We start from the raw sequence: 13,282 nt of genomic DNA on the forward strand, positions 1-13,282 counted from the left end.
AAGCTCTGGAGGTAGTCTCGGCCTCAGCCGAGCCTGGCCTTTTCTAACGCTGTAAACGCAACCTGGGCCAAATGTGGTACCAAATTTAGTCTGGCTTCCAGACCCTCTTCCTGTACTATTTCGCTATTCAGGATATTCACGCCCTCAATGTCGAAAACTAGTATAGTTTCAGGTGGTTTTGTCCTGCAAAGGCCTTTGCCTTCAGCAGAGGCGGCGACTTCATCGCCGGGGAGTACAGTTGGCAAAGGGTCTGGAAACCAGACTAAACCAAATAGCGACCGGTGCCCTCCAAATAACTGTCTGTTTACAAGCAGAGCGCCACTATGACAAAATATTGAAAGGTTTGAATTAAAAGCCCAGTAAAAAGGTACAAAAAGGCACTTAAAAGGCACTGTAAACATACAAAATTGTAGGGCCGAGTACCGCAATTGAGGCCGGGCTCGACTGCAGCTCGGCCCAGCTCTGCACTGTTAAACAGGGTCTAGGTGTGCTGGCTGCAAGTGAGTACCCTCTCAATAAAAACAGCCAAGGCAATGATCATGATGGGGGTATTGCCAGAATCTGATATAAACTTGACATGCCTTGCACGCACTGATTACATGAGTGTGTACCTACCCAAACAAACAATCTGGGTTATGACTTTTTGCTGACTGCAAGTACATGATCATACACTTGGCATGCCTTGGTGTGGTGATATTACAAGTATGCCAGAACATGTGACCTTGGCAAGCCTCCATGTGCCTGTAAATGTTAATGGGCTTTCTGTCCCTGGCAAATTAGCAATGTGCACGCTATGCTAAAAACCTGTGACAAATGGATTGGTTGACAGAGGTTCACATAACATATTTCATATAGCTCCGCAACTATAAATATATCATCCAGTCTAACATTGTGTCAGTTTCAACAATATAGGACAACAAATTTACATATTTTTGGCTCACTAATAAGTCACGCATAGTGCAAAAATAACACGAATATGGCTTTATTACGACTTTGTTAGTCAAAAGCTAACAACTACTCACTGACGCTGAAAAATATTAAACAAATTGTTAGCCCTTCTTTCCTAACAATCACATTGAGACACATAGCCTACTGTTGTGATTAATGGGCAATGTATCTGTTCCAGCAGTCTTGAAGCAAAGATAAACTACACTTCAGGAATTATCTACCGACGTTCAGTAACCCAAGCACACAACCCAAAGTCCTTTAGGTGATTTTTATCTGCGGGACTCATCATTTTCCTATTAAGGAGGTGGATGCTCTTTAATCATGATATCTACGAGCTATTTACACTGTCAAGGTAAAAGGCTGATAATGCTTTTTGCATTTTATTTATTTATTTATCATTTTAGCCTCTGAACAAGGTTGATATATCACAGCTAAATGTTTGGTCAATATCAAAAACATTACCAATGAAGAAAAAAGAAAAGATAAAAGAGAGGTGAATGTCATTATTCAATAGTATTATCCAGCAAAGGGCAGGAGCTACAAGAAATGGATATCTATCTTCTTTAGAAAATTAGTAGTAGTCTAAAATTTGCTGTTATTGTTAGAGTGCAACATTTCAACATAAATCGAATTATCCCTTCATTCCGGTTGCTATTGATTTTATATTCTATTTTTGTCTTGTTCTGTTGTTGTTGGTTTTTTTTTAATGTGTCATTCATTGCACAGAGCATAGCTTACATCCCTTTTATACTGCCCGCAACTTTTATCTCGCTTCTGAAGCGAGCTAACTTTAGCTCGGGCTAAGTCGTTTTATACTGCTAATCTCGACCGCCTAAGGCTACGTGTGAGACCAGATCGATCGCCCCCCCCCCCCCCCCCCATCACCCTACTGTCCTTCAGTAGTACCGGTACTGTCAATTCAGTTTCGTTGTTATAAGTTACTCGCGAAATTCAAACAATCATCGGCATATAATACATATTTGTACATTTTTAAGTGTGTACGCACTGCATCGGTCTTTTTTTTTTTCATTTGCTAGTTCATAAAGTTCACTGAGAGTTTTACCAAAGTGAACAGTGACAGCAGCATAAAATGCTATTAATACATCAGTGCATGCGATGCGTAATACACAGTGCGCCGGTGGCAACACTACAGAAAACATGATACATATTGGCAAGCCGGAAGCATCATACATGATTTCCAGTCACAGGTCAGTGAACTTTGCCCAAGCTAATCTCGCATACCTTTTATACTGAAGTTAGCTCGGACCTGAAGCTGACCTGATCCCCCCTAAGCGGACTAACTTTAGCTTGGACTAATTTTTCAACCTTTTATACTGAGAGTTAGCTTGCTTAAGGTCCACACATGAAGCGTGCTAACGCCTAAAAAAGGGGTATTAGTGACTTTAAGCACTTGAGCAGACCCTAAACTTCAAAGCCTCGTTTCTCAGTACACACTTTCTAAAAGTGTGTGCTTTTTTCCCATTATTTCCATCATTTAGATAGGTTAGGGAAGTCAATTTGTATCGAGTTATATATCACTTTAAAGCTTAGAGTCTCCTCTTTCACAATCTAGGCCTATCCTTAACTCAAAATCTTTGCCTCACAACTTTCTGGTGGTATTGTAATGCATTTGCACATATAATCATTCCATCACCCCAATGATAGTGCTTGCCAAAGTGTGTTTAAACGAAAGATGAACATGTGACAGCTGCCCCTGCCCTCAGCCTATTTAACTGCCAAAATCTGCCACTAACAAACTTGAAACTAGTCTTGCCCTTAAACCCGTTGAAGACTAGTACCTAGTATACTCATTGAGGTATCTATGGGAAGTGCATGCTACAACAAAATCATCTCATCCTAAAAGTAGAGCCTACTAATAAGTACTATTTCATTATAGGCATAGACTGGTGTGTTTTTCATCAGTGAATGACCTCATTTACCCACATGGTGACCTTCTGTGGTCATGGTTGACATTGAAAGCTAGACAACTAGAGGAAAAAAAATGCAAATCATGGAAACTGAATTCCCTATGTAAATACTTTCAGTTTACAATACACTCTGCCATCAATTAATTTACTGAGGAGTAAGCACTTTCTGCTTCCAATCCAGAGGACTGATCAATTATTCTTAGGGGAATTCCTATCAATTTCACAGTGACGATGTTATGATTCTTCTTCATCATAGTCACTTTATCGTTTCATTTTGAGAATTTATAATTCTCTTCCCTTTAATACACTTTCACGATAAAATATTTTGTCACTGGCCATTAAGAGATGGAAAAGCTACCCTAAGCTTGAAACTTGGTACTCATTTGTTTTGTCTTTAATACACACAGCCTTCTGTACATGACTATATCTTTGTTATGATATTTGCACGTACCAAACATACAGCATCCATATTTAGATACATTGGACAACAGCCACCATCACTATGGAAACAAGATCTGCATGGTGTCTCTTTAAAACTTTGTCACATTGCCAAACCTCTTCCTTGGTCCTCATATCCCCTTTGCAACAGCAACAAATGATAAAATGACAAAAACACAGTTTGACCTATGAGGCTCAAGTGTATGACCTTTAAGCATCACGATATTCAAGGCAATTAGGGATTATTTTGCCAATCATAGTGTAAGGATTTTTTTATTTTTTATTTTTTAATTTAGTTTCCCTTGTGTATTGTCAGGAATTCCAGTCACAGTCAATACCAGCATAAGGGACAGCAGGTAGGAATGGGACATGTTGGAAAAGCAAACAACAGGAAAGCAAAAACGGAAGGTGCTGTTTGCATTGGTTCCATGACATTTGTTCCTGCGACAATTACTCCCATGATATATCTGCATGCTAAGCCAACCGTAAATTCAACCCATAAACATAACCCTAACCGTAATCCTAATTCTCACATCAAACTAAACCTAAAACCCTATCACAACCCTAACCCTAACCCGAAGTCCTTAGAGAAAATAAGACCGGAGCAATTGTCACAGGAGCAAATGTCGTGTCACCGTTTGCATTATATGTCTCTGACACCATAATGACATGTTGTAATACTGAGAGCACCCTTTTAAAAGATCACACTATAGGCCTACCCTCCACCTATAACTGAATACAAGAGGGAGAAAGAAGAAAAAAAAATAATTGTACTGTAACTGAAAACAGTGATCAAGTTGCTATGCCATGGTGATCTGCAAGCTTCTCCGCACAAATTAGCTTTTATGTTATGGGGAATCAAGACATTATGGGGTTAACACTATATGCTCCCATTGATGTTTACTGCTCTGTAGCAAACAAGAGTGATGCCCTTTAGCATATGGAAAATCTCAACATTTCTATATAAAGATATCTGAATGATTCTCTCAGAAGATGCTAGGTTAGCACAACAGTCTGTTTTTTCCCTGATTCAGTAGTCATTGCTGTGGCAATTGAGACAGCACTCCTTTTGCACAATGCTGACCCACATTTTAGCAAAATACCAGGTAGTCAACCTGTCCCCAGCAACTGAGAATCAGGTGTTTAACCCATTGAGGACCAGTCCCGAGTATACTCGGGCAGGTGCGTGTTGTAGCAAAATCAAACTGTCCTCAGTGGTTTAATTAAAGGTGCATGGTCCCCGGTGTTTAGTCAAATGCATATGCGGGCGGACGGCACAAGTTTCCTATAACCTACGCTATCGACTCCTCTTTGGCGCTTATGCTGTGGTCCACTTCCCCGAGTCCGAAGAAGTCCGATTCACTGTAGTCAGTGGTCCGATCACAGTTCGGCTCATGGTTCGGCTGAGGGGGATGACAGCTTTAGCAAACTTCTTTTGTGATGTCATAATAAGAAGCACATATGCACGCACCCTGGCATTACTACTACAGACTGCGCGATGCGCAGCGCGATAAGCAGAGAAGACAACGAAGGCAACGTTACTTAGCAACACCTACGCACTTTACTCTTGATGATAGCTCAACTTCGGCAATCTTCGTACCAAAGCAAGCGGTGATCGGCAGTATCATCAACAGCACCCTCTACACAACCGGGACTATGCACCTTTAAGTCTTTCTGTGCTTTGAGTGCCAAATGGCACAAAACAATTCCCATGCTCTGTACACACTGTCCAAAGTCCCTGACACAGAAAGGGTTAACTGACAAAGACTTCTTACCCACGTCTACTTCTTTCCATCGGAAGAGATGCCTGCGGGTGACAGAGAAGACTGAGTCGTAGCCGAGATTCTTTATCATGTGACTCGCCCTCTGCAGGTGGAACGGGTGTAGGCATGGTGATGTGCACTGGACAAGGGCTACTACATCAACATCTAAATCAGAAAATGAGAACACACACAAATGATTTTAGTGTTATTTTGGAAATCCTATTGGTTCATCGAACAAAATCTGCAAATTGTTGGTAAAAGTATTTTGAGGTTGGACACCAAGAGGGTTGATATAGTCCCTTTCATTAATGTAATATAATTATTCTTCAGTGGAAACTACAATGCCCATAATGGTGCCTACAGCACTAAATTTTGAAATGGTAAGATAAACCATATGGTCCAACAAGCTTGCTTTGAAGTTAACCTTTTAATTGTTGTCACAAATGACTCTGATCACATCACTGTAATTGTGCATTGGGCTGCAAACAAAGCTGAAAGGAACCAAGAATGCATATCAGTAACCACTTGGAACAAAATGTTGAGATGGTTCTCTCAATATAATTATGTGACATAAAAATCGAAAGAGATTTTCGTGTATTGATTCACTAGCTATCCTTGTGACCGGTGCCAGAGCACTACTTTTGTGCAACACTGACAATCAACATTGTGCTACTTAACTCATTGGCTAAAAACCAGTTTCTGTAAAACCACAGACAGTCACATAAAAAGTTTGCAAAGTCTGCCTGACTGCCCATTTAGTGGCAGGAAACTTTCACAAATTGCCTCTGACATTCAGTGCAATGTATAAACAAATACTTTCACATCCTTTTTACGCTAATGTTGGCTCTATATAAGATTTGTCAAGGAGAGGTCATGTTTACGGCATGCAAAAAATGTCTGGCTTTACAATGTGTGATGTACTAGCAAATCTGTGATGGACTACCATATCCCACAGGCTACAAGTTGAGGCCTATTGGATAAAATTCACGTCTGTAATTAGAACTCACTTTTAATTTTACCCTGAAAAGTCAAATATGAGTCCTGAATACTTGACTCTCAAGGACTTACAGCTGAGATTACAGACCTATTGGCAATTTATGTCAATATCAATGTAAATACAGCATCATTGGTAAAACCTTTTGGTTCTTAACATCAGCATCATGCGTCAAACAAACTGCACAGCTGCTCAAACATTTAATCAACCCTTGCACATTTCCTCAATCAATGACAGAATCCTGGTTCTTAAAAATAGCAGTGCAAAATCACTCTCCTATTGACCATGCAGGAAGTGTGCATGGGTGTATGCAAGGGGGGGTCGGGAGGGTCGTACGACCCCCCCAAATTTTCAAAAGGTCCACTTTTTGTGACAGACATTTATGTTTTTCGAGGGCTTCTTACCCTGTATACAACAGGGGAAAAAAGTGACCAGGTGGTGTTCTAGCAAATTGTCAAAAACGTCGTAAATTTCGTAACTTAGTTTTAATCTGCCATAACTTATTTCTTAGGCTTAAGCCGTGCTGCCATGTTTGATTTTCCTGTCTCCCATCAGCAACTCATCGAACTAGTTGCCTAGACTACACACTTACAGTCGGCCTTATTACTTGCGCCTTACCCTATGATAACCGCGGCCGTTTGAATTATGGCCTAACCTATATTGTCCTGAAAGGAGAATGTTATAATTCATACTCATGTTTTCAACTCCTGTCCTTTTGGATTGAGATTGAAGTGCATATTCTACTTTCTTACTACGTTTGGAGGCAAAGTTAGGCAGGATTGACTAGCTCTGGGAGTATCGTCAACTCTGGAATACTTGTATTAAATGGTCCGCAAAACTTTTTACTATATACTCTAGGATTTAATAGGAAGGTGTAGCTAGTCAGCAACTTTTTTTTAAATGCAGTTTTCAACTTACCGATTGACAAACTTGTAAGTGACCAACTCAGGTTTTATCACCAGTTTTAACATAAATGAGTTTTTCTAAGTATGCCGAAAAAGTCACTTTTGTATGCACCAAATGGCCCCATTTTAAGATATAAAATTCAAAACTCCCCACCGTGGGAGGGGGCACACCCCCCTCCCACACCCTCCCCCGCTTGGTCGCTCCGCTCCCTCGCAAAGGTAAAGGTTCAAAAATTGTGATTACGACCCCCAAGAAAAAATCCTGGCTACACCCCTGGACCAACTCAGGTTTTATCACCAGTTTTAACATAAATCGGTTCTTTTCTAAGTATGCCGAAAAAGTCACTTTTGTATGCACCAAAATGGCCCCATTTTAAGATATAAAATTCAAAAACTCCCTATCGTGGGAGGGGGGACACCCCCCTCCCACACCCTCCCCCCCCCCCCCCTCGGTCGGTCCGCTCCCTCGCAAAAGGTCCAAAAATTGTGATTACGACCCCCCCCCAGAAAAAATCCTGGATACACCCCTGGTGTGCTCTTAACCTGCTGAGGACAAGTCCCGAGGATACTCAGGCAGGTGTCTATGGGAAATGTGTGTTGTAGCAAAATCAGTCCGTCCTCAACGGGTTAAACATAGACAGACATCAAACAAGTTGAATAATAGTACTTACTAACTAAAATATTATGTATAATAAACACATAGCCCCAAATTCATGATGTGAGTCACAAACACAAAAGCAAAGATATTTGGGAGGTTGGTCTCTTCCCACCTCCCTGCACACACAAGGGAAAATTTACAATGATGTACTATAATGCCAGTATACTACATTTTAACTAAATTGTTGTATACAAAAGATGTTCATAATTGAAATTTGCATACATAACCACATCCTGAACTTTTTTTTTTCTTTCATATCTTTGCATATTCCCTAATCATCCGAACTACTCCTTAAAGGGTGTGTATCAGTACAGTTCGGTTTGGAAATGGCCGAGATATCCAAAAACGAGGTGAAACAAAGAGATCCTAATAAAAGGCTGGGCCTGTGGCCTTTTTTTATTTTCACTTTTCTTGGATATCTCAGCCATTTGAAAACCAATTTTCATCAAATAAACATTGAATCTTTCTTAAAATTACATGCTCTTTCATATTTCATAAGAAGTTTCTCATTATCTCACTTAGGAATGTTCAAACAGTACTGTACAGTCCCTTTAAGGGCTAAGTATTGTTTTGGTTTGTTTTGTTTTGCTTTGTTTTTGTTTTTCACAACACATTTTAGAAGACCCTGTCTATATTTCTCTTTCTATCTAGAATGGGCCAATTCTTGTTATTCCATAATCTAAGCAAAATTATTATGTTTTTAACCATTTTCATCTCATCCTCCCCAAATACAGGATACGCAGTAAAGTTCAGAATTTCTAATGTAATGAGGACAAGATGATAATTTCTGAAGTAAAATATCTTTAAGACTTGGATGGATTACATAACTAACTCACTTAGGGGATCCAATGTGTGGTATACATGTAGATCTAGGCCTATAAGAATAAAAATGCCCTGTACTATTAAGTGTACTGTAGAGTGTGATACAGTATATGTGTGCATTATCATAATGGCATTATATTGTGGTACTTAAAAGCTGAAATGAAGTAGAAAATATGCATTGAAAGATTTAAATGCACCCTCCCACCTCTTTTACATGGAGTTTTGTATTTTTACCTTTACTGCACCTCGGCCCTGTTTTCTGTTCCCTATGACCAATGATAAATTTGCCACACCCTTGCCCTACATCACGCTCTTTTAATACTGGTGCTCTCAAGCGTCTCACAGTGAATTTCTGCAGAAGTGTACAAACACTGCAATGCCACCATATTCCATGGTGACGACACAGAACAATTGAATACTCTACAGCATTATACTGACTACACATACATGACATCCTACAGCCTGTCATACCCTGCCTTGCAGTTTCATGGTGTGTCAATGCATAATAGATACCGGTACTAGCTCTTCTTGCTATAGTTTTCTGTGTGTGTACCATTGTTGTCTATAAATACAAAATGATAGGGACCAAAATATTGCTACTTGACAACAGATTTTCAAACAATACTCCAACACGCACAACAGAAGACATGTGATCTTTAATATGACAAAACTTTTTTTTGTGTGTGTAAAATCCTACTGCATCTATCAAGTAAATGTACTTTTGTAGCCTCATTAGAACAGACAATTGTATTCTCTTCAATGATCAAACTCAAACAGATCTGTCTGCAGCAAATAATGTTTGTAACACTGCACAGTTGGTGCCTCAATATAAAGGACATCCAAGCAGCACGACATAAAAGAGAAATGAAATACATTGTATTATCTACAAGGGTAAAATCTACTGCACATATCAAATCTACTACTAGCCTTGGTTTTCATTCAGGAACTCGTGCACGGCCTCGATGGATGACGCTTCGTCACGCGACGAGTGCGGACTCCTACGATGAATCTTTGCTCCCCACTCCTTGGCTATCTTGGCAATCTCGTCATGATCTGTTGACACCCAGACATTGGTGAACTCTGTAATTGAGAGAAAAAAAAACCCAAAACAAAAAACAAAACAGGTATTTCGAATGCAGCACAGAATTCTAATGAACAAAATGATAGTGATGTACAGTAAAAGTGGACATTTTCGCGGTGTTGAAGTTTTCGCGCAATTCGCGCAACCAGAAACTAGCGCAAAAATAAAAGCACACAAATATTTTTGCTTGCCATATGTTCCTGTTGCTGATGTCTTGATTCTGCAGAGTAAAAAAACATGCGAAACTCTTCTTACCCCGCTGAGCGTGAAAAGTTAGTCACACGAAAATATCCACTTTTACAGTATTCATATATAGGTAGAATATACATAGGTAGAATAACAGGCAAGGAAAAAACATCCTGACATACTAGTACTTCACCTTCAAACAATCTAACCTCTCAGTTTGTTCAATTGACAATGATATTTGCATAAGAAATGGTTCAGTAAATAGAAAATATGACCCAACTGTGCAAACATTACACCCTGCTCAGTTTGTACCCAGACCATTTTATTTGCTCTCTACAAGCATTATTCATTTTTGCATCATATCATTCAGAATTATTATTTACAACTTGGAGCAGATGGCCACAGTTTAATACAGACCTGGCGACATATCAAAATTTCAACAAAAGTTGTGGACAATTCTGTTCTGCATAATTTACTTATGTTTCTCTCCAAACTATTCCAAACATATCATACACATTTTACTGACTTGCTCTATTGTTCATCACAGAGCTACACATGACAATAAAGATGTATTATTATATCAATGAAATTTTGTATCGCATGAAGGAAAAATGAATGCAGTAAAAATAAAATGCTTATTTAGTATCTAAGTAAATATATACAAATTACAAAATTGTAAGTCATATAATCTGCAATATTTAGTCCTTAAAATATAAATCTCTCAATGAAAAACAAAAACCCAAGCAAACTGGATTTAATTACCTTATTCAATTTCTATGCTCTGAGTTTGTTGTATGGACTTTGCTATGACTGCAAGATTTTAGAGATAAGGTAAATGATTTTCATTTGAAGCATGTATTTACTGCCATTGGCTGGGCTGAAAGACAGAATGAAACACTCTTCTTACAAAACATTAATGAGTACATCTATGAATGTTTTATGTTCAGAAATACATTGTACTACATAAATTAATGGTATCATAGATAAAATTTCAACACATGTATGTACTGGTCACACTTAACAATCAAATTACATAATCTACCAGGGGATGAAATAACCATTCTCATGATTACTATAAGAAAAGAAAAATAGAAATCAAAATGTTCTTCAAATGACAAGGTTCTGGCATTCATCTTCAATGATGTCTCTTTAGAAATGATAAAGCAATGATACGCAAACTTTGCAATACTTTTCCATTTATGAATGCGGTTAACCCAATCCCAACACCCTGTCCACACACACACAGACAAACACAGACACTAAATAACATTGCATAGCATATAGTAATACCCAAAGACCATATCTTTTTCTTTTGGTAGGTTTATGTGACCTTTCTGTGGCCTTTATTATGATTTGTTGTATTTTATAACTGGATACCATTCATTTTACATTCAATGGTCCATGCAGAGCAATGTTCCTTGAATTGTTGTCCCATGAAAACATGTTATCAAATGGCTGCAAACAGCAGCCATTTGTGAGCATTTGTTATGTAAGACGGGAAGGATTTTCCTACACGAGGAAATTGACACAAATAATGGCTTTTGCACTCCAGCTGAGGTTACATAATTGGCCCAACTGCAAGATAGGTAGGTATCAGTGCAATACGAGCTAAGCTTAATTATCATGTGGCTGTGCTGCAAGCATTTGCAGGTATGAAATAAACTAGCTGTGTGAATATAAAGCTGTAGGCCCACCAACAAAACTACACTGTATCACATACTGTATACGCCATATATTTCGCGAGTCTAAATTTTCGCGAATCAGGAATTCCCTACAATTTCGCGAGTTGTTAAATTCGCGACCGTGGAACCTTGTACTGAACGGAGAAGTGCACACGCGTATGTCACATTCACATCAGGATCAGTCATCGCGAATAGCACCTGACTCGTGAAATTCGCGAAAATAAAAACCTCACGAAATATTTGGCGTATACAGTAGAACTCTAAGATAAATAACAATAACATGAGAAAATCCTCCCCCCCCCAAAAAAAAAAAAAAAAAAAAAAATGAGTAAAAAGATATCTATGCTCAAGCAAATTTACTGGCATGTGGTTGGCAGATACATGGATGATACCAGTTTATCTGATCCCACAGAGTATTGAGGAGGTTTTATTTTGAATACCGGTTGTGGGACGGATTGGCACGTGCATAGACTATCAGCCTGGGGAAGTGAGTAGGAGGAAGGATTTCAGCATCAACCTCTGTCACTTCGTGGTACCAGGAATTGTCAAGCACGACAACTTTGGCCTCAGAACATTGGTTTCCTTGCAATCAAATGTAACTCTACTTCACAACATCCGTATGCCCAAAAAGTAGCGCAAATTGATTTTTTTTCCCCAAGCACTTCTGTATACTTGAGTTTGGGTCAATGTGGCTCATTTTGTGTTTGGGTGTATCAGATCCTCAAAGAGTAACCTTTGTCACGAATTGGGAACATAGCACTTCAGTAAAAGTAGCATTTTCTAAAATCGGATTTTGAAGCCCCATTTGCATTTTCTGTTATGAAAATGTGTTTCCATTTGTTTTATTATTCTTCTTATTTTTTTCCCACATACACAAGGAGTGTTTCCATGTAGGGCATATGATGTAACACCATATACAGAAACTCAACCAACAGTCAGTGGTACTAGTACATAACTTTGATACTTAGCCATTATCCGGAAGAGAATAATGAGGGCAACAGGCACTATGTTCATCCGATAATCCTTCACAGCAGTTGCCATGGAGTTTCAAAGCCCACTTTTGTCCCAAAAGTCCCTCATATGACAGGATGACTAAGAATACTCGAATATAGACCTTCAAATTTAAAACCTGGTTCCCCCCCCCCCCCCCCCCCCCCCCCCCCGCAGTCCTGTATCTATTTGCTTGGTCATTGTTTTTGTTGGTGGGTTTGATGAGTAATTACTCGATATTGAAACTAGTAATCTCTTCCTTCAGAACTTGACCATATTTTACAAAGGGTCACAAATGGTATACTATACAATCATAAAGGTCATAAGCCTGATATTGAGGGACTGTGGGGAAGATGACAAAGGTTAAATCCTGTAAAATCCTGTGGGGGCAAATCAAGAGGTGAGGGAATTTATCAATATTCATCAGTATACAAATATCAAACATATTTCGGATAATAATAATAATAATAATGATAATAATAATAATGATAATGAGAATAATAATAATAATAATAATGAAAATAATGATAATAATAATAATAACGATAATAATAACAATAATGATGATGATGATGATAATAACAATAATGATAATAATAATAATAATAATAATAACAATAATGATGATGATAATAACAATAATAATGATGATAATAATAATAATAATAATAATAATAACAACAACAACACCAGTTGCTATTTGTATAGCACACAGGTCCACCTTTTTGTGCTCAGTTCATGTTCAAACTTGACAACAGAGAAGAAAATGCAAATAATAAACAAACACATATCAAATACAGAATAGAATTGTTCCGAACATTATAGATTGCAATAATATTATAGTTGTCAGTGTGAGAGGAACAGATATATGTTTTAAGTTTGGATTT

The 13,282-nt window shown here is 38.4% G+C and overlaps 1 protein-coding gene across 1 annotated transcript in view; it reads right to left on the bottom strand.

Annotated features, from left to right (window-relative positions):
• The window catches only part of LOC139718474 (N-acylneuraminate cytidylyltransferase-like), a 30,485-nt gene that overhangs the window by 12,017 nt on the left and 5,186 nt on the right, over positions 1–13,282 (bottom strand). The window contains exons 2-3 of the mRNA XM_071629946.1: positions 9,384–9,536; positions 5,090–5,242 (exon numbers count right to left, since the gene is read on the bottom strand). Of these exons, the coding sequence (XP_071486047.1) occupies positions 5,090–5,242; positions 9,384–9,536 (306 nt within the window). The remainder of the gene's footprint in view (positions 1–5,089; positions 5,243–9,383; positions 9,537–13,282) is intronic.

The sequence above is a fragment of the Diadema antillarum genome, unplaced genomic scaffold (assembly GCF_040938485.1).
Source record: "Diadema antillarum isolate AM-2024a unplaced genomic scaffold, OU_Dant_1.0 scf00000095, whole genome shotgun sequence".
Taxonomy (NCBI): domain Eukaryota; kingdom Metazoa; phylum Echinodermata; class Echinoidea; order Diadematoida; family Diadematidae; genus Diadema; species Diadema antillarum.